Source organism: Balaenoptera borealis (assembly GCF_965194805.1).
Source record: "Balaenoptera borealis genome assembly, chromosome: 20".
Lineage (NCBI taxonomy): Eukaryota > Metazoa > Chordata > Mammalia > Artiodactyla > Balaenopteridae > Balaenoptera > Balaenoptera borealis.
The window spans coordinates 7,086,455-7,108,221 of NC_138879.1; the positions used below are offsets into that span (position 1 = coordinate 7,086,455).

Sequence of the window (21,767 nt, forward strand, 5' to 3'; positions counted from 1 at the left end):
GTCAGTGGCTTTTTCTAAGATTCCCATGTTTTCACTTGTCTGAATCCCTGGATCTTCAGCTGGATGGCTGGGTGCCAGTTCAGTGTTTCACAGCCTGGGGGGAGGGAGCGAATGGTACTCGTTTTGTGCATTGAAGTCCTTCTGGCAGAACTACTGCTGAACATCAGATTATGTTACGACTAAAGCAGCTCTAAGTGGAACATGCCTTGCCCCTCAATTACAGTTTACCTTCGGCCTAGCCCCTGCCCTACAAATTAGGGGTGATGGTGCCCCAGGCTTCCTCTGCTTATGTCCTTTAAGACTACATTACTTTCTTGAGCGTTATCAGCAACTGTTGATCTTCTCCAGTAAATTCTGGAATCTCTGGCGGAAGTGTCACAAAATTGTTGGCCTGTGCACATTACCCTTCCCCTGGTAGGTTTTTTTTTTTTTGGTCTTCATTGCTGTGCATGGGCTTTCTCTAGTTATGGCAAGTGGGGGCTACTCTTTGTTGTGGTGCGCAGGCAGTGGCTTCCCTTGTTGCAGAGCACGGGCTCTAGGCGTGTGGGCTCAGTAGTTATGGCTCGCGGGCTCTAGAGCGCAGGCTCAGTAGTTGTAGCGCATGGGCTTTGTTGCTCCGCGGCATGTGGGATCTTCCCGGACCAGGGCTCAAACCCGTGTCCCCTGCATTGGCAGGTGGATTTCTAACCACTGCACCATCAGGGAAGCCCCTCAGTAGGTTTTTCCTATAGGATTTAAGCCATATCAAGCCAGATGCCTTTGCTTAGATCACTTTCTTACCAAGAAACTTCCCAGGTTATCTCATTTAATTCTCATTACAATCGTGATGTTTGTAAATGAGAAAAGGAAAGTCCCGAGATGGTAAACGATTCGTCTAGAACCAGCAACTAAATGGCCAAGGGCAGGCATAAGCAATAGGCATACCAGGTCCTCTGACTTCAAAGGCAATAGAACTTTTCCCACCACCTCATCTTACTTTAAACCACCTACACTTCCTGGCATTGCTCAAGAGTCCTGCTAACTACAATCAATACTAGGATTTTTTTTAATGAAACGATGGAATTAAAATAATTTCCTGTGTTCATATACAAAGCTATAACAGGTTTTAACTTTGTGACAAAATTTCTTTTTATACCACATTTATCCTGAAGAGCTGAAGCACAGGAAAGTAGATCCCTGCTGCTACTCACCCTGCTGTTACATCTGCGTGTGACTTACTGATGGACACGTAGAAGGAAGCACTCCCTAGGAATCAGTGGTTTGAAAGCAAAGAGAAAGTTCAAGGCAATCAGTAGATAATGATTCCTCTTTACCATATTCCAGTGAAACACACTGTCATCGACCCTACTGTTATTTGTTAAGATTTCAGCAGCCCTGGGGGCTCAGTAATTGGCTCCTACACGCCCTCACCATTAGGCAACAGCACACACCTATGGGCATACCTTTCCATTTTAACAAAAACTCCGCTCCCAGTGAGGTAACTCCAGAGTTTAACTATCTCAACCGCAAAGGAGCAGACACACACAGCACTACATAATTATTTTTAATGTCCAGAGTTTATAATTCAAGGGCCAGAGCTTTCTTCCAGACTCAAGTTTATAATTGCTCAATTGGCTGGTGAGGCCAGTAAGGATACTTCTTCTTATCTAATTTGGTGTCTGGGAAGACTTCATTCAAGTCCTCAACGGTCATCTGATCAAATGGAATTATGTTCTTCATCTTCTCCAGCTAGAAAAAAGACGGGAACTGTGTTAAGATAAATAGGGCTGCAGAGATGCAAAAAAGAATCCAAGGCAGGCTACCCCCACTAGGTGAAAGATGTGTGGCCGTGAAAGAGAGGAAATATAGGCAAAGGCCAAGGCTCATCCTTACCTCTTTCTCGTATTCCTCAATCCTGGTCTTAGAGAGAGACAGAAACTCAGCACAAATTTTCACCTTTTAAGAGAAGGGAGAAATTCTGTTTACAGAAATGTAATCATACAGTATGTACTCCTTTGCTGGTTTCTTTCACTCACATAATTATTTTGAGGTTCATCCATGTTATTGCGTTTATTAATAGTTCATTCCTTTTTATCGATCCTTTAAAGTCACTCCACCTTAACCTTACTAGGAAGAAACAGAACTGTCAGGAATTAAGAGAATTTTAGAATAAATAAGAGCCTCAAATACTTACATCTTTTTTTTCTTCAGCATCCACCTGGGCAGTATATTTATCCTCTGGCACAGGAACCTTCAGGGCGTTAAACTACAAAACAGTGACAGTGAGTTGTCGTTAATATAACCAAGAGCCCCCAAAAAGGGCTCAAAGCTGCTAATCATAATAGAGCATATAAACACACATTCTCCATTCGGGGAGGAAACCAGCATGCATCTAGGGCGTCGTAGTGGAAAGAGTACTAGACTACCAATGGAAGCTCGAGGTTCTTCTCTGCCCCGTAACTAACTAACTGGAGACCTTGGACAATTCTTTATTACAGTGAGCTTCAGTTTCTTCACTTGATAAAGAGAGTTGGACTTGATGACCTCAAAGAACCCTGCAGTTCTAAAGAAATTCTGATTTTTTTTTTTTTTAAGAATTCTGCATTTTATTGCACTCAAATAACACTGAACAGAAGACGTTTACATTATTTTTAGAAAATCCATTGATGTTGCCCAGCTTGGCATATACTTGTAAAAGACAAGGCTCATTCATTGAGATATTTGGAATTGGAAAGTATTTGAAGTTGACCACAGCATAATGAATCCTCAATGTCCAGAGTTCTAGAGATGATTATATACAAAAATCCAGCAAAATTTACTTTACACATTTATCAGTTCTATGTCACTCCTAAGTTTCCCTAAAAAAATATGGCTTTATAAAAAGTAGTGTTCTAGGACTTCCCTGGTGGCGCAGTGGTTAAGAATCCGCCTGCCAATGCAGGGGACATGGGTTCGATCCCTGGTCCGGAAAGATCTCACATGCCACGGAGCAACTAAGCCGGTGCACCACAACTAATGAGCCTGCGCTCTAGAGCCCATGAGCCACAACTACTGAGCCCGCGTGCCACAACTACTAAAGCCTCCACGCCTAGAGCCCTTGCTCCGCCAACAAGAGAAGCTACCGCAATGAGAAGCCTGCACGCTGCAACAAAGAGTAGCCCCCACTTGCCGCAACTAGAGAAAGCCCGCGTGCAGCAGCAGAGACCCAACGCAGCCACAAAAAAAGTAGTGTTCTATAATTCACAATACAAAGTAAGAGCTTTATTAGATTTTGAGTAGCAACTCTGTATTACCCAGATCACAGCTTTAGAAAATTATTGTTTTTTTACTAATGTATTACTTTGGGTTTCACTACACTATGGTTCAGCATTACTTACTACAGTGTAACAATGCTCTCTAATGATAAATATATAAAATCTCTTTGATTTTAATCTTTTTTAAAAAATTTATTTATTATTATTATTTTTTTTTGGCTGCACCACACGGCATGCAGGATCTTACTTCCCTGACCAGGGATTGAACCTGTGTCCCCTGCAGTGGAAATACAAAGTCTGAACCACTGGACCTCCAGGGAAGTCCCCTGATTGCTCTTTTAAAAGAAACCGTAGTGGACTGGCGTAAATCATGTTTGCATAATGGAGATGGAGGAGATGGTCTCCTTCGAAGACAGCTTAGTGTTGCGGCCCCAGCACTTAGCACTGCACCTGGTACAGAGTGGGCCCTCAATAAGCAACCGCGGAATCAACAAACAAACTTTGGATGTTGAAATTTAACATCAGAAGAGGACAGGTGAGCAAGAGATCACAGCTACAAGGGACAGTAAAAAAGACAGCAGAGAAAAGAGGAAAACAACAGTAAAAGGGTAGAAAAAAAATGTTACGTTTGTTCTAAAAGGAGACAGGTGGGGAGCTAAGAAGGAACTCAGAGTTGGGCAGAAACGTCCAACTCGAGAGCCCTCTGGCTCCCAGGTTAAGGCTCTGCCATACTGTTTCCTTGGATAAGAAACCTGCTGCATGAAGAGACCCTGAAGTCTCTGCACCTATTTACCATTTAAATCTATCATCACAAGACCTTTGGCCACACCCATCTCTCCTGAGCCTCCTTTGGATTCTGGGTGTTAATTCCACCCCTCTTTCCTCCCTGTCATCCTGCACGTGTAATTGTCCACCGTCCTGCTCCCCAAGTAGGACGGGTTACAAGACCAGAGCTTTAGCTGCCTGAAGTCTCACCTTCTTCTCGAAGTCATCCACCAAGCCAGCCTTTGCCACACTGGCCTTGTAGTAAGCCCAGTCGATGGCAGGTGGCTTCTCAGGCAGAGCGGCCAACCTGATCATGTAGAAAAGCAAAAGTTAAGATTGTTCCATGAGCAACAAAAAATTCACACAGCAATTTCCCTGTTCCTTATTCCTATGGCCTGGGGCTACCATCACACTCTTCCCTTGGAGGGAGATCAAAGGAATGCCAAAAAATTACTTGCATTTGGAAAATGCATGGATTTCTTTATACTTTCTGCTGGAAGAACATCAAAACTTCATGTGCAATTCCAAAGCACATTTTGTTTCCACATTAAGTGACAGGTTAAGACACTCCCTCTCAGCAAGGTACTGACCTGGAGGTGAGGATCTCATTCCAGGATTTCAGGGAGTTAGCAACAGCCTTCTGGTTGCGGGGTATGATCTCCCCAAAAGCTACCCAGTCAATGGCTTTTAGAGCAAGTTTCCGTCCAGCCATCTAGAGATCCTAGAAAATAAAACTGGTCAGATCAAAACAGGGCTCTTGGAGAGAATCGTCTGAAGGGCATCTTAGAAATATTCAAGTATTTAAGAAATAGATCAGCATCATATGAGTGGGTATATCTGTCAACTAAAGGAATTAGGATCACTAAATCAGAAGAGGAGGACAATTTACCTTTTCAAATTCAAGGTGTGCAACCTGGCATATAAATATATTCTCTCCCTGCTAGATGGTCCTCCCTCTATTACTCAACTCCTAACTTATCAAAGCCCCGTTCTCTAGTGTTTGCACTCCATGTACCTTTGGAAATACTGCTAATGCAGTAGTCATGCATTACATAAAATAATTTAAATGCATTTCCACTCAGTTTGCGTTTTATTCACTGATTCTCCAGTGCACAGAACCTGACACATACCTCCATTTCAACAAGGCTTAGTTAAATAGGGCAGATTCTCGACCAAACTTTCCTCATCTGAAAAATGGGGATAATAGCCCTGCTTACCTAAGAAGGCTGTTAAAAATATCAGATGTTAATTGTGCACATCAATTTGCTCTACAATCTTATACAAACTTAAGGGGCTCTCTACCCCCTCCCTGTTAGATTAGTAATACACCTGCACCTTCCTATTCATGTCTGATGATCCCTTGCAGTGTTAGCACATACCCTGAGTATACTAGCAATACGCTTAAAAGAGGTATTCAATACATGTGTGAATGTGAGAGAAGATGGAAAGTGATTACAGCCATTCTTTTTTTAAACCAGGATAGAATATGGGAAAATAGTCAACTTAAACTAAATAAGATCAATGTCAAACATTAGGAAAAAAACTGAAATGTCAAAGGTCTTTGCAAGCTATGGGGTGGATCACAAGGAAGATGGAAGAAATCTTCCCCAGGATCTCAAGACACTTGTCCAACACCTGCCGCTTCCTTTCACTCTCAGGATAGCTTATGTCTCCTGGAGTGGAAGTGAGGGGCAGGTGACCTTTAAATACACCAGAGAAATAAGTGCCCTTACAGAGACTTTTCCAAGCACAGAAGATAGGCTTCATAAGTGGATTGTTGTCTTTTATTTACTGCTGAATCCCCAGCGCCTAGAACAGATGTTGCACACAGGAGGTGCTCAGTGAATATTTGCTGAATCGGTAAATGAACCCTGCACTTGAGAAGCTCTGAAAGCTCCACAAGCTCGAATGCTGAAACCTTCAGCCTGCTGGGTGTCACTCACCAAGCTAAAACTATCTCCCGGCAACGTTTCCGCAGCCTCCAAACCGGACTACTGAACTCGGCCAGGCTGGGGTCGGGCTGGACGAGACAAGGTTAGTGGAAGCGCCTAAGTCAGAGGCGGCGGGGTCACAGACCGGCCCCTGCGACCTCCCGCTCGGGGGAGGGGAAAGGAAGGGAGCACGGAGCAGCAGCTACAGCCGGGACACTCTGCCAGCGGGGCAACCGCAGGGCCCGGCGTCCTCGGTAGGGGCGCGACAAGGGTCGGGCCGAGGTTTGCAGGCGGCAGAGCAGAGGAACCCGCTGGGGTCGGACCCAAAGCCCCAAACCCCACTCACCTTCACCGACCCCGGAGGCCCACAGTCCACAGCACCAAGGAACGGAAGTAGGTCACCGGAAAGCCTCCCCTCAGCCAGCCCCAAAGCCAAGGGGGCGGGCCCTATTTATCAGATCAGCCAATGGCGATGGGAGCTGGTTCCGGAAGTCCCGTCCCCGAAGGCGGGCGCCTAGCCTCTACTGCCAGGGTCCCCGGGAGCTGGTTGGGGGCGCTCCCGTCCCTCTCCGCCGGCCCCTCCCCCGCCGATGGGCCGGCCCGGCTCTCCCTGCCAAGAGATGGGCCGGCCCGGCGGCGGGCGGGCAGCGGCGGCGGCGGCGGCGGCCCAAGATGGCGGAGCTGCAACTGGACCCGGCGATGGCGGGGCTGGGAGGGGGTGGTGGGAGTGGGCTGGGCGACGGGGGCGGCCCGGGTCGCGGGCCCCCCAGCCCTCGCCCTGCTGGCCCCACGCCCCGCGGGCACGGCCGCCAGCCCACCGCCGCAGCGCAGCCGCTGGAGCCGGGTCCCGGACCTCCCGAGCGGGCAGGGGGCGGTGGCGCCGCCCGCTGGGTCCGGCTGAACGTGGGCGGCACCTACTTCGTGACCACCAGGCAGACCCTAGGCCGGGAGCCCAAGTCTTTTCTCTGCCGCCTCTGCTGCCAGGAGGACCCGGAGCTGGACTCGGACAAGGTGTGCCCCGCCCTCGGGCGCGCCCCCGGCCTTCGGACCCCCTCGTTCCTCCTAGGCTTGTCCCCCGATTCCTGCAACACGCTTCTCACTGGCGGGCACCTCGGGCCGGGACCCCCTCCTCCTCCTCTTTCCCCGCCAGGCTAACCCCCGGGGCTATTCTCCCCCATCCTCAGGCGCACGCGGGCTTTCTCTCTGACGCCACCCTTCGTTCTCAGCGGCTCCTTCCCCATACTGTGCCCACCTTCACCCACGAGAACCCACTCCACACCCCTTCTCCGTATTCCTCTCTGCACCTCTCATCCCAGCCCCTCAGGTCTGCATGCGTTTTCCCCGGGCTCCTCGTCAGCCCCTCACCGCCTGTGCCAGATGCATCCAGAACTGGGTCAGGGTGAGCTAAGGCATCTTTGTAGCTTTCTCAGACTTCCTCTCGGACCCCTCTGCCAAGTTGGGTGAAAGCCTGGGTCTGATGATGGCTTCGACAGCTGCAGGAAGTGCTTCTCATGATATCACACTTCTTTCCTGTGGTCCTGGTCCCTGAGCTCCTATCTGGTAACTGTCATTGTTTTAGGTCGATGTTTGAGATCAGATACGTTCCTTGGAAAGAGGTTGTCATTTGCCAGTGCAAACCTAAGCTGACCCGTTAAGACCAGAGAAAATGAAACCCAAAGAGTGCTGTTGGGCAAGATGCATGGCTACTAAGCAGAGAGTTGAGAGGTGACAAGACGCTTAACCCGTTTTCAGTTTGAGCTGTTGTCTGAGTTGTTTTTTTAACTTTACACGTTCATCTTTTAGTTTCCGACTTAAAAGCATTGATCATTGCTCACAGCGCCTTATATCCCATAGAGCACTTAGCTGTTACCTTGCCAACAGAGCTAGGGTTGGGTAAACATTGGTTGATTTCATTTATTCATTTCCTGCCTCTCCTGTAATAAATCTCAGATTGAAGGAAACCTGTCCTGCCCTAACTTTAAAGAGTTTCCAAAACCTTGCTTATTCTAAAGGAATTATTTGATCTACCCTAAATTTTCCTTGTTGCAGTAGAAGCCAGTTTCTTCTTGTTCCCTTTACTGTAAAGATGAGTAGGATTAAAACTGCTCAGAGCCAAGTCCTGGCTGTGCCAAGCTTCCTGTGGGCACAGATCTGGAGTGTGTGAGTTACAGCTGCCAATGCAGACTCCCACTGTTGTTGGCCCTGAGCTCTGGAGCATTGCCAACTGAACAGAGGTTTTCTTAGAATTAGGAATGTGATTCAGGGACAATAGAGAAGTCAGAGTGTCCATCTCAAGCAAAAATTTAGATCATGCAACTATGGCATTTTCTTCCTCCGTTTCTTTACAACAAGTATCCCAAAGGAAGAATGTTGGTAATTGTGTCAGAGTAAAAATTTTAGAAGTTCAAGTTAACGCCTAGATGATGAATATGACTGTACATCTGTAACACCCTCCCTGAAATGATCTTGAAGTACAAGATACATAAAGCTAGGCTTCTTGCCAATAGTTTGTGATAAATATCTAGCAAAACTTGCCCTCTCACTCATGAATTGTGACAGAGAGGTGGAAACCCTGCCCTGACTTAGTCTGAAAGCTCCACAATGATACCCTTATGTTTGGTTGGCAGGACGAGACAGGGGCCTATCTGATTGACAGGGACCCTACCTACTTTGGTCCTATCCTGAACTACCTCCGCCATGGGAAGCTCATCATTACGAAGGAGTTGGCAGAAGAAGGTAAGAATGATGTTTGCATTGGGCGTTTTCAAAGTTCAGGTCAAATCTTTAAAGCTGTTTCACAGATTTGAACATTTTTTTTCCACAGATTTTATTTTATTTTTTTCTGGCCGCGCCATGCGGCATGTGGGATCTTAGTTCCCCAACCAGGGATTGAACCCGTGCCCCCTGAATTGGGAGTGAGAAGTCTTAACCACTGGACCGCCAGGGAAGTCCTGAGATTTGAATTTTGAGGTTTTCATCAAGCTCATGTGCAGCAGATAGTGTAGGAAAGCTTTACGAAAATAAATAAGGAGCCTCCAATTACCTAGTCTCGTCTGAGAGGGTCTTGAAGGAGCCCCTTTCGGTTCGCTTCAGCCTCCTTCGGGAGAAGGAAGCTACGTAGCTCAGCTTTGGAGATAGCTTTGGAGTTTTTTCTGAACCTGCAGAATTGTCAGGACCCCTTTTTACATTTACTTACTACTAGCAGTGAATGTCCACAGCCTGAAGCAACAAATCTCTGACATTTAGCTATTCATACTTTCAATTTTAGTTTGAACTTGCAGCTGTAAAAAAAAATAATAATAAAGGCTTGGCCTCATTTCTTTTAAGACTGGTCTCATGCTTCCTTGTAAATTTTTGCATCTGACCTAATTCATTCTCCAGCCCGTTGTCAGGTGCATCGTTATTTGACTCATCTTTTTGGTTTGTAGAGCATTTGGACTGTAAGTGGGTCTAGAAATCTTTCTAAAAGGCTGTCTTGGGGGTGGGATAGGGAGGGTGGGAGGGAGACGGAAGAAGGAGGAGATATGGGGATATATGTATATGTATAGCTGATTCACTGTTATAAAGCAGAAACTAACACACCATTGTAAAGCAATTATACTCCAATAAAGATGTTAAAAAATAAAAAAAAATAAAAAATAAAAGGCTCTCTTGGTCTCACTGAGGCATTCAGTTGAAGGCTGGGGCCTGTCCCTAGAGCCAGGGCACCCTGACCTGGGAGCTTTAGCTCTGCGTGAGAAAGCTGTAATGGCCGTGCTAATTAATGAAGCGGCTGCAGAACACTGCTGTTAAAACCAGTCAAAAGAGGAATCACTCTCCCTTTTTTTTTTTTTTTAAATGCCCCCTCCCTTTTTTTTTTCCTTAACATTTCAAATGCATACAAAGTAATGGGAATAGTGCAGTAAATTCCACCCACCATCCAGCTTCAGCAATTACCAACTCATGGGTACTCTTGTTTCTTGAAAAGAGGAATCTGAAGCATCTTTTCTAATGCCATAAAAAAATTCATTTTGAAATAATTTCAAATGTAGAGAAAAGGGCAAGAATAGTACAAAGAACTCCGTTTACCCAGATTCACCAATTTTTAACATTTTTTGGTCATATTTGCGTTATAATTCATTCTCTGTTTCCTCCTCCCCGCTCTTTTTCCTCTCCCTCTTCTAGTTTTTATTTCAGAACTATTTGAGACTAGGTTACAGACTTCACCCCTTAATGCTGCAGTGTGTATTTCTCAAGAACAGGACATTCTCTCACATAACCACAATACAGTTATCAAATTCAGGAAACTTAATATTGATAAACACCTTAACTATAGCTTATATTCTAATTTTATCAGTTGTTCCATTAATGGTATTCATAGCAAATTTTTTTCCTGGTGCAGGATCACACATCCCATTTAGTTATCCTGTCTCAGGCCTTTGATTTTGTTTAGCGTGGGATTCTTTTTTTTTGGATTGAACGCAGGGCCATGGCAGTGAAAGCTCCGAGTCCTAACCACTGGACCGCCAGGGAAGTCCTATGCATGGGATTCTTTCAATGACTGCCTTTTATATTGTTCAAATAATATGCATCTTGTTAAATTTGGTCCACGTAAATTTACACACACATGCACACAGACCTTTGGTCATTTTTAGGACAAACTGGGTAGAAATTGCAAGCTCGAGAGTTGTCCAATGGGACTAGTTCCAGGAACTAAGTGACATATGGTAAAGGTGTCCTGCAGCTAACGGGCAGGTGCAGGAAGAGCAGGGGAAGGTGCCAGGTGGGAAAGTGCAGGGGTGAAACGGAGTAAACAGAGCACTGTTGACTCACTGCCGTTGGGGAAAAGGTCACGGGTGCACACCAAACAGCAAAGAAACATTTGCCGGGCTGAAGGAGATAGACTAGACTTGCATTTGAAAGATGGAGTCCTTAGCAAGCTCATGAACTCCAGCCTCTTCCTGCCGTTTTCTGGGGAATTGACACACATCTAACTACAGTTTGGTCCTTCTAGGTGTGCTGGAGGAAGCGGAGTTTTACAACATTGCGTCTCTCGTGCGACTGGTTAAGGAAAGGATACGGGACAATGAGAACAGAACTTCACAGGTAATGGGTTTTGAACTCTTAAGGGGAAAATACCCCAAGTGGCTCTCTTTGTCCACGTGTCTGGGTGTGATTTGAAACGGATGATGTGCTGCTCGGCCAGAGCCCTGCCTTTCCCCACAGAGCCGGAGGTCTCTGTGCGGAACACTGTCCGTCTGCCAGACAGACAGCGTGTACTCAGCCAGACTTGTTCAGAACAAGGAAACAGAGGGGAAGAAATCACAAAGAAGACAAAACAGCCCCGTGTCCCCTTAGAAGAGCAGGAGGTTGTGGCTGCTCTCCATTTGGCAGTGGGAGAAGCCACTGCACTTGAGGTTCAAAGCCTGTTCTTTCCGGCAGAGTATCTGTCTCCCTTCTTGTCCACGTGGAGGCCAAACAAGGTCTTGCTTCCTTCCGCCTGTTGGCTTCTGTTTATTAGGACCGGCCTTCAGCCTGTTACCATGTCACATCCAGCTCCTGACAGCCTCTTGAAACCAGTCATGGCGTAGACTTTGCAAGTGGTTTGTGAATCATGCTTCTAAGAAAATAATATCAAGCTTCTCTTTTTATTATGAAGTCTGAATTTTTATGTTAACTTAGTAGATATGGTAACAAAAATCAAACAGAATTTGCCACATAGTTTGAGAATGGAAGGCAGTGAGGCACTCTCACCTCATTTCATGTCGCATCACCCATCATGTGTCTTAAGTAAGTGGCCACAATAGCTTCTGTTAGGCCCTGGGGACCCCAACTGATAGGAGAAGGTCCACACCTTCAAGAAGCTTAAAGTCTAGCAAGAAACACAGACACTCCCTTTCATGTATTTAGGCTCTATTTTAAGAGAGTTTAGCTGCAGTAACGGGGCAGAGTTGGACTCCAGCATGACTTGCCTCTTACCCCATCAGATACCGGTGGTGGTCGCTTTCTTGAGATCTAATCTATTGCAATATAGAATTTTCCTTGAAATAAGAAGGCAGTATGTTCCTTTTCAAAAGTAAAAAAATAGTTCCTTGCTCTTTCTTTGTTAGACTTCATATATCAAAATTTTTCTGGCTCTAAATGGAATTATCTGGATGAATAACGGACACCTATGATAAAAAATGAACTCTTTTATACATTTTATCTCCAGCACTTTGCAAAGGTGGAAAGAAGGGCTTATTCATTTAGTTCTCTTACATCTGCCCAATGGCTGAAAGGCTCCTTTTTAATGTTCAGAGATGAACTTGTAGTTGGTTTGCAGATTACCATATGAAATATGATCTAGTGTCACCAATCTTTCTGCCATCTCATAGTATATTTACATGGCATCTTTCACTATTATAGATACTTAATAGATCAGACATTCTGAGAATATTGCCTCATCCTCAGTTTTCCACATTCCAAAAAAACCCCTTTGATTGCTTAATATAAATATTGATGGTACCATAGAGTATGTCATTTGAAACCATTCGAATCATGGCCCCTGAACACTCTCAGTTCTTTGCCATTAGCAAATTCCTTGAGAGCATCGTTAGATGCTCATCTATTTGATGACAGCAGTTAATTAGTTCTCTAGATTCTGAGGCTTGTGGATTTATACCCAGTTGGAAGCTTTTTTATTCTAGGAATGTCAAGACCCTTTTGATGTTAATTGATCTTTCCATCTGTCCTCTTTATTTAGTGGAACTCTGGGCAATGGATTTGATGTTGTTCAATGACGTCCCCTTTTGCATTTGTCCCACGTGGCTCTAAGGCTGAGCGTGGATTTCCGTGGCTGTCCCTTCAGACACGTTATCTCCTTTAACTTGTCTGCATTGAAAGGAGACACACATGGCAGGCAATAGGGCGAAGCCCAAGATGTGGGGGACCTACTCTGCCTTTTCTCAGTGACATCACATCCCTTTTAGTGGCTGCCACCATTCTATTACTCTGCTGTCCCTGGTAGTATTTTTGGCTAGGTGATTAATCTTGGTGCATTTGAGAGCACCAATGGTTTACTTTGGAAGAGAAGAATAAAAAAGAGGCAGTACAGATATCTTAAATACCTGGGACTTTGACAGCTGTGACCACTGTCAGGTCTTTTGGATGCTCTACATCTTATAAAACATCTGGTTGTTTCCGAAATGCACGGCTAGAGTAATTGAAATTGTCGGAAGATTTGTCCTATATTTTACATGGAAGAAAATTTTTTTTACCTTAGCACCTTGTTTAATGGTAGCTGTACCTCATGTAGAAGGACAAAGTGTACAAGAAAGATTGTAGTGTTGTCAGGCCGACCTGGGCTCAAGTCCCAGCCCTACCTCCAATCCGCTTAATCGCTGTACAGCTCGGGCAAGATACTGCGCTGCGAACACCAGTGTCCCACGTGTAGAAGGAAGCCAACGCCTGCCTTCCAGGACTGCAGTGAAGACTAGAAGAGAAGGGTGTAACACTTGGGGCTTGTAGCGCTCGGTGATCAGTAGCTGCTTTTATTTATCCAGTATTCCCCAAGTTGTTCTAAAACTAATTTTCCAGGTAGCTGAAGCCAGCTTGTCCTTTTGAAAAAGTGTTAAGTTTTCATCATTCTTAAGGAAACAGTCCATATTTCCTTAAAATCCGATTGAACATAACTGACCCCTCTCTCCATGACCAGGAGTCATTGTTATGAACCTGGGTTGCTGTTTGTGCCTTATGCCCTCTGGGATTGGCAGTGAGTGTGCAGCTTTGCACCCAACACGGAATGGTCCCAGATTGCTAAATACCGAGTCCTCCTGTGCGCCTGTGATTGTCCTTCTGGGAGCTGGAACTTCCGTCTGGCGAGCCTGCCTCCCTGCAGCCACCCTGGCTCTCTCGTGACTGGGCGTCTCGTCCCCCTTGGGCCAGATCACAAGTGTCAGTGAAGTGTAGGGGCCTTAGTGCTACGGCTCTGGGGCATCCATTTCCGTTGCTCTGCCTTTTGGCTTTAGGTTCTAACTTATGTTCTAGAGAGTTGAGTCTGGCCAGCAAATGGCCTTTCTCTGAATTTTTGACACCAACTGGGTGACCAACAGTTCAATCCTGTCCTTACCCTGACCACCCAGAGTCAGCGTCAGACTCCACGGGTCTCAGACGCCAGTCGTAAGTCTGGGTCGCCAGCCGCCTGCACTCTGTCTGGCTTGGCGACAAATTCGGGGGCTCCCACAATGCCCCCTTCACGTTCAGTAATTTATTAGACTATCTCGTGGAACTCAGGAAATGCTCCACTTACTATAGTTTATTATGAAGGATACAAGTGAACAGCCAGATGAAGAGATCCATGGGGTGAAGTCCTAAAGGGTCCTGAGCACAGGAGCCTCCTCTGTCCCCGTGTAGTCAGCACGCGCCACCCCCCAACTGCGCAACACATGGGTGTGTTTGCCAACCTGGAAGCTCCCTGAACCCCATCGCTTAGGGGTTTTTCAGGACGTTCCATTTGGTAGGGAAGGTTGATTATATCATTGGCCTTTGGTAATTGAACTCAATCTCTAGTCCCTCCCCCTTCCCCCAGGGTCACAGGATGGGGCTGAAAGTTCTAATCCTCTAACTCTCTCAGTCTTTCTGGTGACCAGCTCATTAGCATACAAAAGACACTCCCCCCCCCCCCCGTGTTTGTTTGTTTGTTTGTTTGTTTTGGCTGCCACGCGGATCTTTGTTGCAACATAAGGGATCTTTTAGTTGCGGCATGTGGACTCTTAGTTGTGGCATGCATGTGGGATCTAGTTCCCCGACCAGAGATTGAACCTGGGCCCCCTACATTGGGAGCAAGAGGTCTTACCCACTGGACCACGAGGGAAGTCCCCAAAAGACACTTCTGTCACTCAGGAGTTTCCAAAGGTTTTAGGAGGTATGTGCCAGGAACCAGGAACGAAGACCAAATATTTGTTTTTTATTATACGCATATCTATAACTGGAATGTTACCATGTAACACTGAAACACTTCCAGGTAGCTTCAGCAGAGGGTAGAATAGCTTGAACATGTGTACGTTATGGGGTCCCTGTTTAATGTATTATTCCCATATATAAGGTATCATTCTGAATAAACCAAGATATGGTCTGCATTTTCAGCATGTATGTCAGCTATAGTGACTGAAGAAGAAAATGTGGCTTTCTTGTCCAGAGCAGTTTTACTCTTATTTTCTACTTTGGGAAATAGATGAAGTCTTCAGTTTATCAGCATGGTCACTCACATAATTCATCCCTCCAGAGTTCAGGATTATTTTATTTTATTCATGTTCTTCGACCCCTTATTTTCTTTATTGGGTAAGTTTTTATTGAAAAACTACAGTGCTGCTTGCAAAGGGGATAGTGGGTGGCCGCCAAGAAAAAAATTCCAAGCAAACTCCTTTCCAGTCTTTATTTTTTGGAGAGCCTCACCGAGGCAGCTGCAAACTGCTGTGCCCTTGAAACCGGTCCTCAGAGTCTGTGTGTGGTTGTCACAGGGCCCCGTGAAGCACGTGTACAGAGTCCTGCAGTGCCAAGAAGAGGAGCTCACGCAGATGGTGTCCACTATGTCTGACGGTTGGAAATTCGAACAGGTAATGTTTCTTACGTGGGAGCAGCCCTGTATCTCAGCCTCGGAGCCAGTCGCCGTCTGTAGCCAGTTAATCACCCTGGGAGTCGGGTGGGGGCCAGGTGTGATCCTGTTCCAAAACGGAGAAGGAGCCACTCCGCGTGGATTCTTTGCGCGGTAGGACGTGATGAGTTGGGGAGAACTGAGGATAGGCTTGTGTCTCCCAGCTTCATATCCAGAGTTTCCGCGTGGTTCTCCCCAGAGAGAGCCAGCCAGCTTGTTTAGGCTTGCAAGTGCCTCTCTGGGCTTTTTTCCCTCAGAGGGATTCCTTTCAAAAGTGCTGTGTTTATAAAGCAGAAACTAACACACCATTGTAAAGCAATTATACTCCAATAAAGATGTTAAAAAAAAAAAAGTGCTTTGTTGACACATTCTAGAATAAGTAGCTAAAGAAGACTAGGGTTTAGCAACAACCCTCCCTTTGCTTATCCCAGGATCAGATCTTCATCATTCTGAGTATGTGCACCATCCACCATGCACGGCGTAGTGAACAGCTGTGATGTGAAGGGATCAGACATCAAGGAGGGTGGCGAGGTCCTTTCCATTCACTCTGTGGGTTTCTGTTCTTTAGCTTTGTGCTTGTGACCGAGGCATCAAAACAAAGTGTCTGAGAGCCAGGATTTTACTGCTTTCTTCCATTAGATGGCAGAATTGTTCATCTGTTGTCTTCAAAACACAGGGAGGCTGAGCACGAATAGAGTGACTGTGTTATAAATTCAGTGAATCCTGCCTGGTTTTAGGTAGAGTTTAAGAGGTCAGCTGAGCTGTCACCATAAGCTTACCTTCTTAAATAAGAGTTACCCTATGTGTTAACAGTATTATGTTATAGATCAAACACACAGGTGTCTCTGTCTTCAGAGCCAATACTGGGTGATTCCTCACACTTAGCTTCCACTGCAGAATCAGTGCTACCTGCATGTGTCAGCCTCGTTCTTGTTCAGGTGTTCTTGTTCAAAATGTCACCATACTTCCACTCCAGAAGTATTTATTCCCTGCTATAAAGTTTCAAAGACAAAGGATATTATAACAACTTTTTTTTTTTTAATATAAATTTATTTATTTATTTTTGGCTGTGTTGGGTCTTCGTTGCTGCACCCGGGCTTTCTTTAGTTTCGGCGAGCGGGGGCTACTCTTCATTGTGGCTCGCAGGCTCTAGAGCGCAGGCTCAGTAGTTGTGGCGCATGGGCTTAGCTGCTCCGCGGCACGTGGGATCTTCCCGGACCCGGGCTCGAACCCGTGTCCGCTGCCTTGGAAGGTGGATCCTTAACCACTGTGCCACCAGGGAAGCCCCTATAACAACTTTTTAAAACTATTCTTTGTGAAACTAATGAATAATTTATCCTGTTTTTTCTCATCTTATTGATGTGCTGTGGGAGGACCAAGTCTGCTCCCCTTGACTCCATTACACGGAGGAGGAAGTTAAGGCCCAGGAAGGCTGAGGTGTCCGCAGCCCGGTCATACAGCAAGTCAGTCATGGTCTCCCGACTTGAAGCCTTGCGGACTTGCCAGGATGACCACACCCTCGGGCTCAGCTTCTCCCTCTCTGCATGTGTATTTCCTGTTTAGACTAGAGCCTGAGTTCAGTTCACCAAAAAGGTTAGAAGTTCCAGCAGCATTTGGCTTAGAGTAGCTCTCCAGTGACTCGCGTGGTGCTTTCCAGAGCCTCCCGAGCGCCAGTCTCCTGTCTAGGACTTCTGCTTAAAGGTGAGCCAGCTCCGTGTAGGTGTTTTGGCTGAAGCAAGTGTCCGTTTTCATTCACAGAAGCATTCTAGTTCCCCTCAGTGTTTGCTAGAAGGAATAATGTGACCGTATCAATCCTGGCTGCTGCCTTTGGCACTGTTTCAAGTGCTTGGGTGAGGGGACAGTGGCAGAACTCACACTTTTCTTTGGGGAAGCCTGGTGAACAGCTGAGATCCAGTTATCCCCTGGGGCCTTGATAGACCCAGAGAATTCTTCATCCTTTGAGAAGCAAAACAACAAAAGTTGAGTGAGGAGGAGGGTTTGATTTGTGTGGCACTTAAATATTTTAAGATCACTATTTGTATGTTCACCATATTCTTGTTTTATCAGCTAATCAGCATCGGATCTTCCTATAACTATGGAAATGAGGATCAGGCAGAATTCCTCTGTGTTGTCTCCAGAGAATTAAATAATTCTACCAATGGCATTGTCATTGAGCCGAGCGAGAAGGCAAAGGTAAGTCGCTTCACCCCACTTTCGTCTCTGACTCTTTGCTCCCAGCCCCTGCGCAGGCCTTGCCTGAACTGTTGTTCACGGGTTCTTCCCTTTCCTTCTCAAGCCAGCTTTGCATTTCCCCTTCATTTTGGCCTTTTGACTGTTGTAATTTTTTTTTTTTTTTTGGCTGTGTTGGGTCTTTGTTGCTGCACGCGGGCTTTCTCTAGTCGCGGCAAGTGGGGGCTACTCTTTGTTGCGGTGTGCGGGCTTCTCATTGCGGTGGCTTCTCTTGTTGCGGAGCACGGGCTCTAGGCGCACGGGCTTCAGTAGTTGTGGCTTGCGGGCCCTAGAGCACAGGCTCAGTAGTTGTAGCGCACGGGCTTAGTTGCTCTGTGGCATGTGGGATCTTCCTGGACCAGGGAACGAACCTGTGTCCCCTGCATTGGCAGGCGGATTCTTAACCACTGCGCCACCAGGGGAGCCCCTGACTGTTGTAAATTAAATCAGGATTTTTGGAGCAGTGACAGAGGCTTTTAGTTAGGACACGTGAACCAAAATAGGGTAGTCTTTTCCCAGCCTCTGTCAAATCAATGAAAAAGAAAAGCTATGGCCATTAATTACTATAAGGTGAGAATTCTGAAACTCAAAATTGGAAAGTATTTTACCTTTATATTTTGAAACTGTTCTCTCTCTCTCTCTTTCTCTGCCATCTCAAGAGAAAAGGTGTTTGGTTACCTTTGTGATTCCCCCCGCCCCCTGACGCCCTGAAGTTACTTGAAAATGGTTGCACACTGTTATCTTTTTTCCTCCACTGTGCCCCCTCGTACACAGACACACATACATGCTTCTAAATCATCAATATGTGGTGAGCCCGGACCGTGTCCTTTCTCACAGGGGAAGTGGTCCAACAGCACATAAACTTAGGCCTGACCGTGTTCAGCAAAAGTCTTTTACAACTGCAGTGCTTCAGGGGCGGTTGCCTGGCTTCCTGGGGTAACGGATTGTCGTGCTGCTCCGCGGGGTCCAGTGGAAAGTGGCTCTGGGTCTCTTTCTCTTCCCTCGGCGGTCTGGTAAGCAACCGCCGCCCAAAAGCAGTCTGCATCCAGCCTCCAAGCCTCAGCCCTCTCCCCCACCTTCCCCTTCCAGATTCTTCAGGAGAGAGGATCTCGGATGTAAAGTCCAGAGTCCTAACCGACGAGAGAGCAACCCAGCAGAGCACCTCTGTGAAGTTAAATCTTGCTCCTGTACAGTAACTGAGCTACTGCAAAGCAAAGCTGAGCCTGGCCCCCCGGTGGAGAAGTGTTCTGGTCAAAACCAAAGGAACCCCAGCCCCACCCACAGGAGCCGGAAGACAGAGGCCGCTTCCGGCAGCAGAATACCTTTTCAGTACCTGCTTCTGTTTTCTTAGCCAGTGTTATAACAAATCTTTACAAGAGCAGCTGGGCCGGGTTCCCAGCTGGAGCTGATCTACGGCTAGGGGGAGGGGAAGAGGAAGGCCTAGGTCTTTGCACATATGCTGTGCTTCAAGGAAGCTGGAGCAAACGAAGAGGTTTTTCCCTGCGCTGTGCCATGTTTCCACCTGAGTGGGCCATGTTGGACGTTGGCAGCCGCTTTGTAACACCATCTTTCCCCGCCCATGCACCCCAAAATAATGCAGCAGATGCAAAGGGTTCTAGCTTCAGGCTGTTGAACTGAGGTTTGGATAGAGTTGCCAGAGTACCCCACATTCCTATGAACAGAGCCTCTTGGAGGAGGGGGAGGATAGGGTGTCCTTGGTTGTGGTTGGAGACTGGGGATCGCAGCTCTGGATTCGGGGCACCCAGCTACTACCATGTTCAGCTTTGCCTCGTTTGTCTCCAGCAGCCTGGACCCCCCAGATAGCTTGCTTTCTCCCCAAGAAGAGGTTTGAGGTAGGCGGCATACTGCGCCGAATGAGACAGACAGACTGATGGGCGCTTTAGGTAGTTGGTGTAACTGCTTCTGCAGCCTTTTCTTGCCCTCCGTTGGCCCATCTTCCTTCCCTGACTTTTTAAACTGGGGCTGAGGGTAAAGGGACTTTGGACCCTCGATGGCTTGGGGTGGGGAACGGCTGTTTTCTTTGAAAGTTGCCAAATGTGTTATGTTGTAGTATCCAAAAGTGGTATCATTTTTGTGATCGTCTCTTGGAAATACCTTGACCAAAAGTGCGATATTTGTGTCTCTTCTTGGTTTCTGACCTGGGCGGCGTCAGTGAGCCCCCCCCCCACCATCCCCCATAGTGTGTGTGCGTTTGCTGGGCAGTCGGACGACTCCGCCACCTCTGACCTAGCCCTCACCACCACTCCTTTCTGTGGAGCGCCAAGGCGTCGAGGATCAAACGCTGTTGGACCCAGAGGAGGAAAGCCCTCCTTTGGGCTGTGCCCTCAGAGCTCGTAACTGGACTCTCTAAACTTTTGAGTCTCGATGAGCAGTCATGGAACGCAAAGGGGCCAGAGAATCCTGACTTTTCCCCGGGTGACTTTCTTAGGGTGGCAGATGGTCTGGAGGAGGGGGAGGTGCCCGTGGGGAATGCTCCATCCATAAAAGCCCCCTCAAGCCCAAGGCTCCTGGGCACCTTCAAAGCTGAGGTTCTCTCTGCTCCACAGCTCAGCTGCTTACTGCGTGGGTCTGGGGTCATGGTGTTTTGGAAATGACTATCGACTATGCCAAATGTCTTCTGAGCCTGTGACCTGCCCCTGCCCAGGTGGCCTAACTCTTCTCCAGGATTCGCACGTGTCTGTGTAGAGTAGGGTAGAAGCGTGTATCCAGGGCGTCTGCTGACACGCCTTGTCTGCGCACCAACGTGAACGTGCACGTCGGCACCTCGGAAGTCTGGCCCGAGCCCAGGATTTTTACAGTTGTAAAATGTTAGAGGAACTTCTACCTACAATAAAAACAGTCACCCCTTCAGAAAGGTGACAGATGTCCATCCTGTCATCTTTCAGGGGAAAAAGAAAAAAAAAAGATTTTGAGTGAGTCAAGGAAAAGCTGCCCTCAGTAGGACAGAACTATGGGCGGGATGCTCTTTGGCCGATTTGAATGAGAACCGTCAGACTGAAAGGAGGGAAAGCAGCTGCATCTGGGGCCTCGTGCCCAATCAGATTTGCTTTCTGGGGCTCACCTGATGATCAGCCTCTGGTCCCAAGCCAGCGAGAAGGAGCGAGGAGGCGTGGGCCAGCCCCTCAGGATGCATTGTTTCTTTCATCATGCTTCTCAGAGGTCCACCGTGGAGCCTGCAAAAAGACTGCTGAGCCCCTTGCTAAGTGATCTGAGGAACTAGAGGGCTGCCTTTCACTAAGTTTCCCTCCTGCCGGCAACCCCACGACAATTTCAGTTGTTCCAATGCTCCAGGAATCCGAGAGAGATTCGTTTCTTAAGGTTTCTGGAAAAGTATTTTACCCAAGCCCTTTATGAACCTAGTTGGTGTTTTTTTCTTGAAAGCCTTCTCCCTCCGGGAGAGTAACTTCAGGCAGAGGTCTGGCCATTGGCTGGGGGTATCACATGACCAGTGACCCACGCTCTCCAGCTGCCCAGGGCTGCCACGTGGGGAGTGTCTCCCTGCTTCCTTCCCTGCCCAGGTCCGAGGCCGTGGGTGATGCAGGCCAGACCCAGGGAGCAGCCTGGCATCTCCTGAGTGACGACCCCAGAAGCCCGCTTCCATCTTCTCCTCAGAACCTGTTCCTCTTTCTTGGCAGTGAGGCAGGGCCCAACCTCCTCTAGAGTAACTTAGTTTCTGCACAATTTTAACTGATCTCAGGGGTGTCCGTGAGGTGCAGAGGAGGAAGGGACAGAGATGCTGAGGGAGTAGGGCTGAGAAGTCACCCACACCCTCCAGCATGGCCTTTGAGCCAGGCCTTAGGGACCATGCCTGTCACTTGTGGGTGCCCTTTGTTACCATTTGTGTGTTTGAATAAAGTCTGAAATGCCGTGACCCTTTTTTTCTGTCTCTGGTCAATAAAGACATGAAACAAACTTCTGAATCTTGAAACCTTTGGTGTATGTTTTCCAATACTGCGAGCTCCCGGGTTCCTGCTGTCA

At 47.1% G+C, this 21,767-nt stretch overlaps 2 protein-coding genes across 4 annotated transcripts; one reads left to right on the plus strand and one right to left on the minus strand.

The window, feature by feature from the left end:
- Window positions 1-1,530: 1,530 nt before the first annotated feature.
- On the minus strand, window positions 1,531-7,319 carry ATP5PD (ATP synthase peripheral stalk subunit d). 2 transcript variants are annotated; one of them, XM_082372241.1, is made up of 6 exons: window positions 7,295-7,319; window positions 4,589-4,719; window positions 4,209-4,305; window positions 2,174-2,245; window positions 1,873-1,935; window positions 1,531-1,728 (listed from the first exon to the last, which is right to left on the minus strand). In XM_082372241.1, the coding sequence occupies exons 2-6, from the start codon at window positions 4,708-4,710 to the stop codon at window positions 1,597-1,599; spliced, it is 486 nt and encodes a 161-aa protein (XP_082228367.1). In that variant the 5' UTR covers window positions 4,711-4,719; window positions 7,295-7,319; the 3' UTR covers window positions 1,531-1,596. The 2 variants fall into 2 exon arrangements, with proteins under 2 accessions (XP_082228367.1, XP_082228366.1); XM_082372240.1 differs by lacking the exon at window positions 7,295-7,319 and adding an exon at window positions 6,276-6,394.
- KCTD2 (potassium channel tetramerization domain containing 2) lies at window positions 6,450-21,709 on the plus strand. Of its 2 annotated transcripts, none has more exons than XR_014238507.1 (6): window positions 6,450-6,940; window positions 8,557-8,665; window positions 10,923-11,014; window positions 15,406-15,501; window positions 17,103-17,240; window positions 17,607-17,716. XR_014238507.1 is itself a non-coding variant. In XM_082372239.1 (6 exons), the coding sequence occupies exons 1-6, from the start codon at window positions 6,602-6,604 to the stop codon at window positions 18,885-18,887; spliced, it is 792 nt and encodes a 263-aa protein (XP_082228365.1). In that variant the 5' UTR covers window positions 6,450-6,601; the 3' UTR covers window positions 18,888-21,709. The 2 variants fall into 2 exon arrangements, 1 of the variants encoding a protein (XP_082228365.1); XM_082372239.1 differs by lacking the exon at window positions 17,103-17,240 and adding an exon at window positions 18,858-21,709 and having other exon boundaries at window positions 17,607-17,732.
- The last annotated feature ends 58 nt before the right edge of the window (window positions 21,710-21,767 follow it).

What these genes read in the sequence shown, in the direction of transcription:
- ATP5PD (XM_082372241.1), bottom strand. Translation starts at nt 4,710, where the DNA reads ATGGCTGGACGGAAACTTGCTCTAAAAGCCATTGACTGGGTAGCTTTT. An exon ending in TGGATGACTTCGAGAAGAAG is followed by an intron (nt 2,246 to 4,208) that starts GTGAGACTTCAG and finishes ACTGTTTTGTAG; the next exon opens with TTTAACGCCCTGAAGGTTCC. An exon ending in TTGAGGAATACGAGAAAGAG is followed by an intron (nt 1,729 to 1,872) that starts GTAAGGATGAGC and finishes TCTTTTTTCTAG; the next exon opens with CTGGAGAAGATGAAGAACAT.
- KCTD2 (XM_082372239.1), top strand. Translation starts at nt 6,602, where the DNA reads ATGGCGGAGCTGCAACTGGACCCGGCGATGGCGGGGCTGGGAGGGGGT. An exon ending in GAAGGAGTTGGCAGAAGAAG is followed by an intron (nt 8,666 to 10,922) that starts GTAAGAATGATG and finishes TGGTCCTTCTAG; the next exon opens with GTGTGCTGGAGGAAGCGGAG. An exon ending in AGCCGAGCGAGAAGGCAAAG is followed by an intron (nt 17,733 to 18,857) that starts GTAAGTCGCTTC and finishes TTCCCCTTCCAG; the next exon opens with ATTCTTCAGGAGAGAGGATC.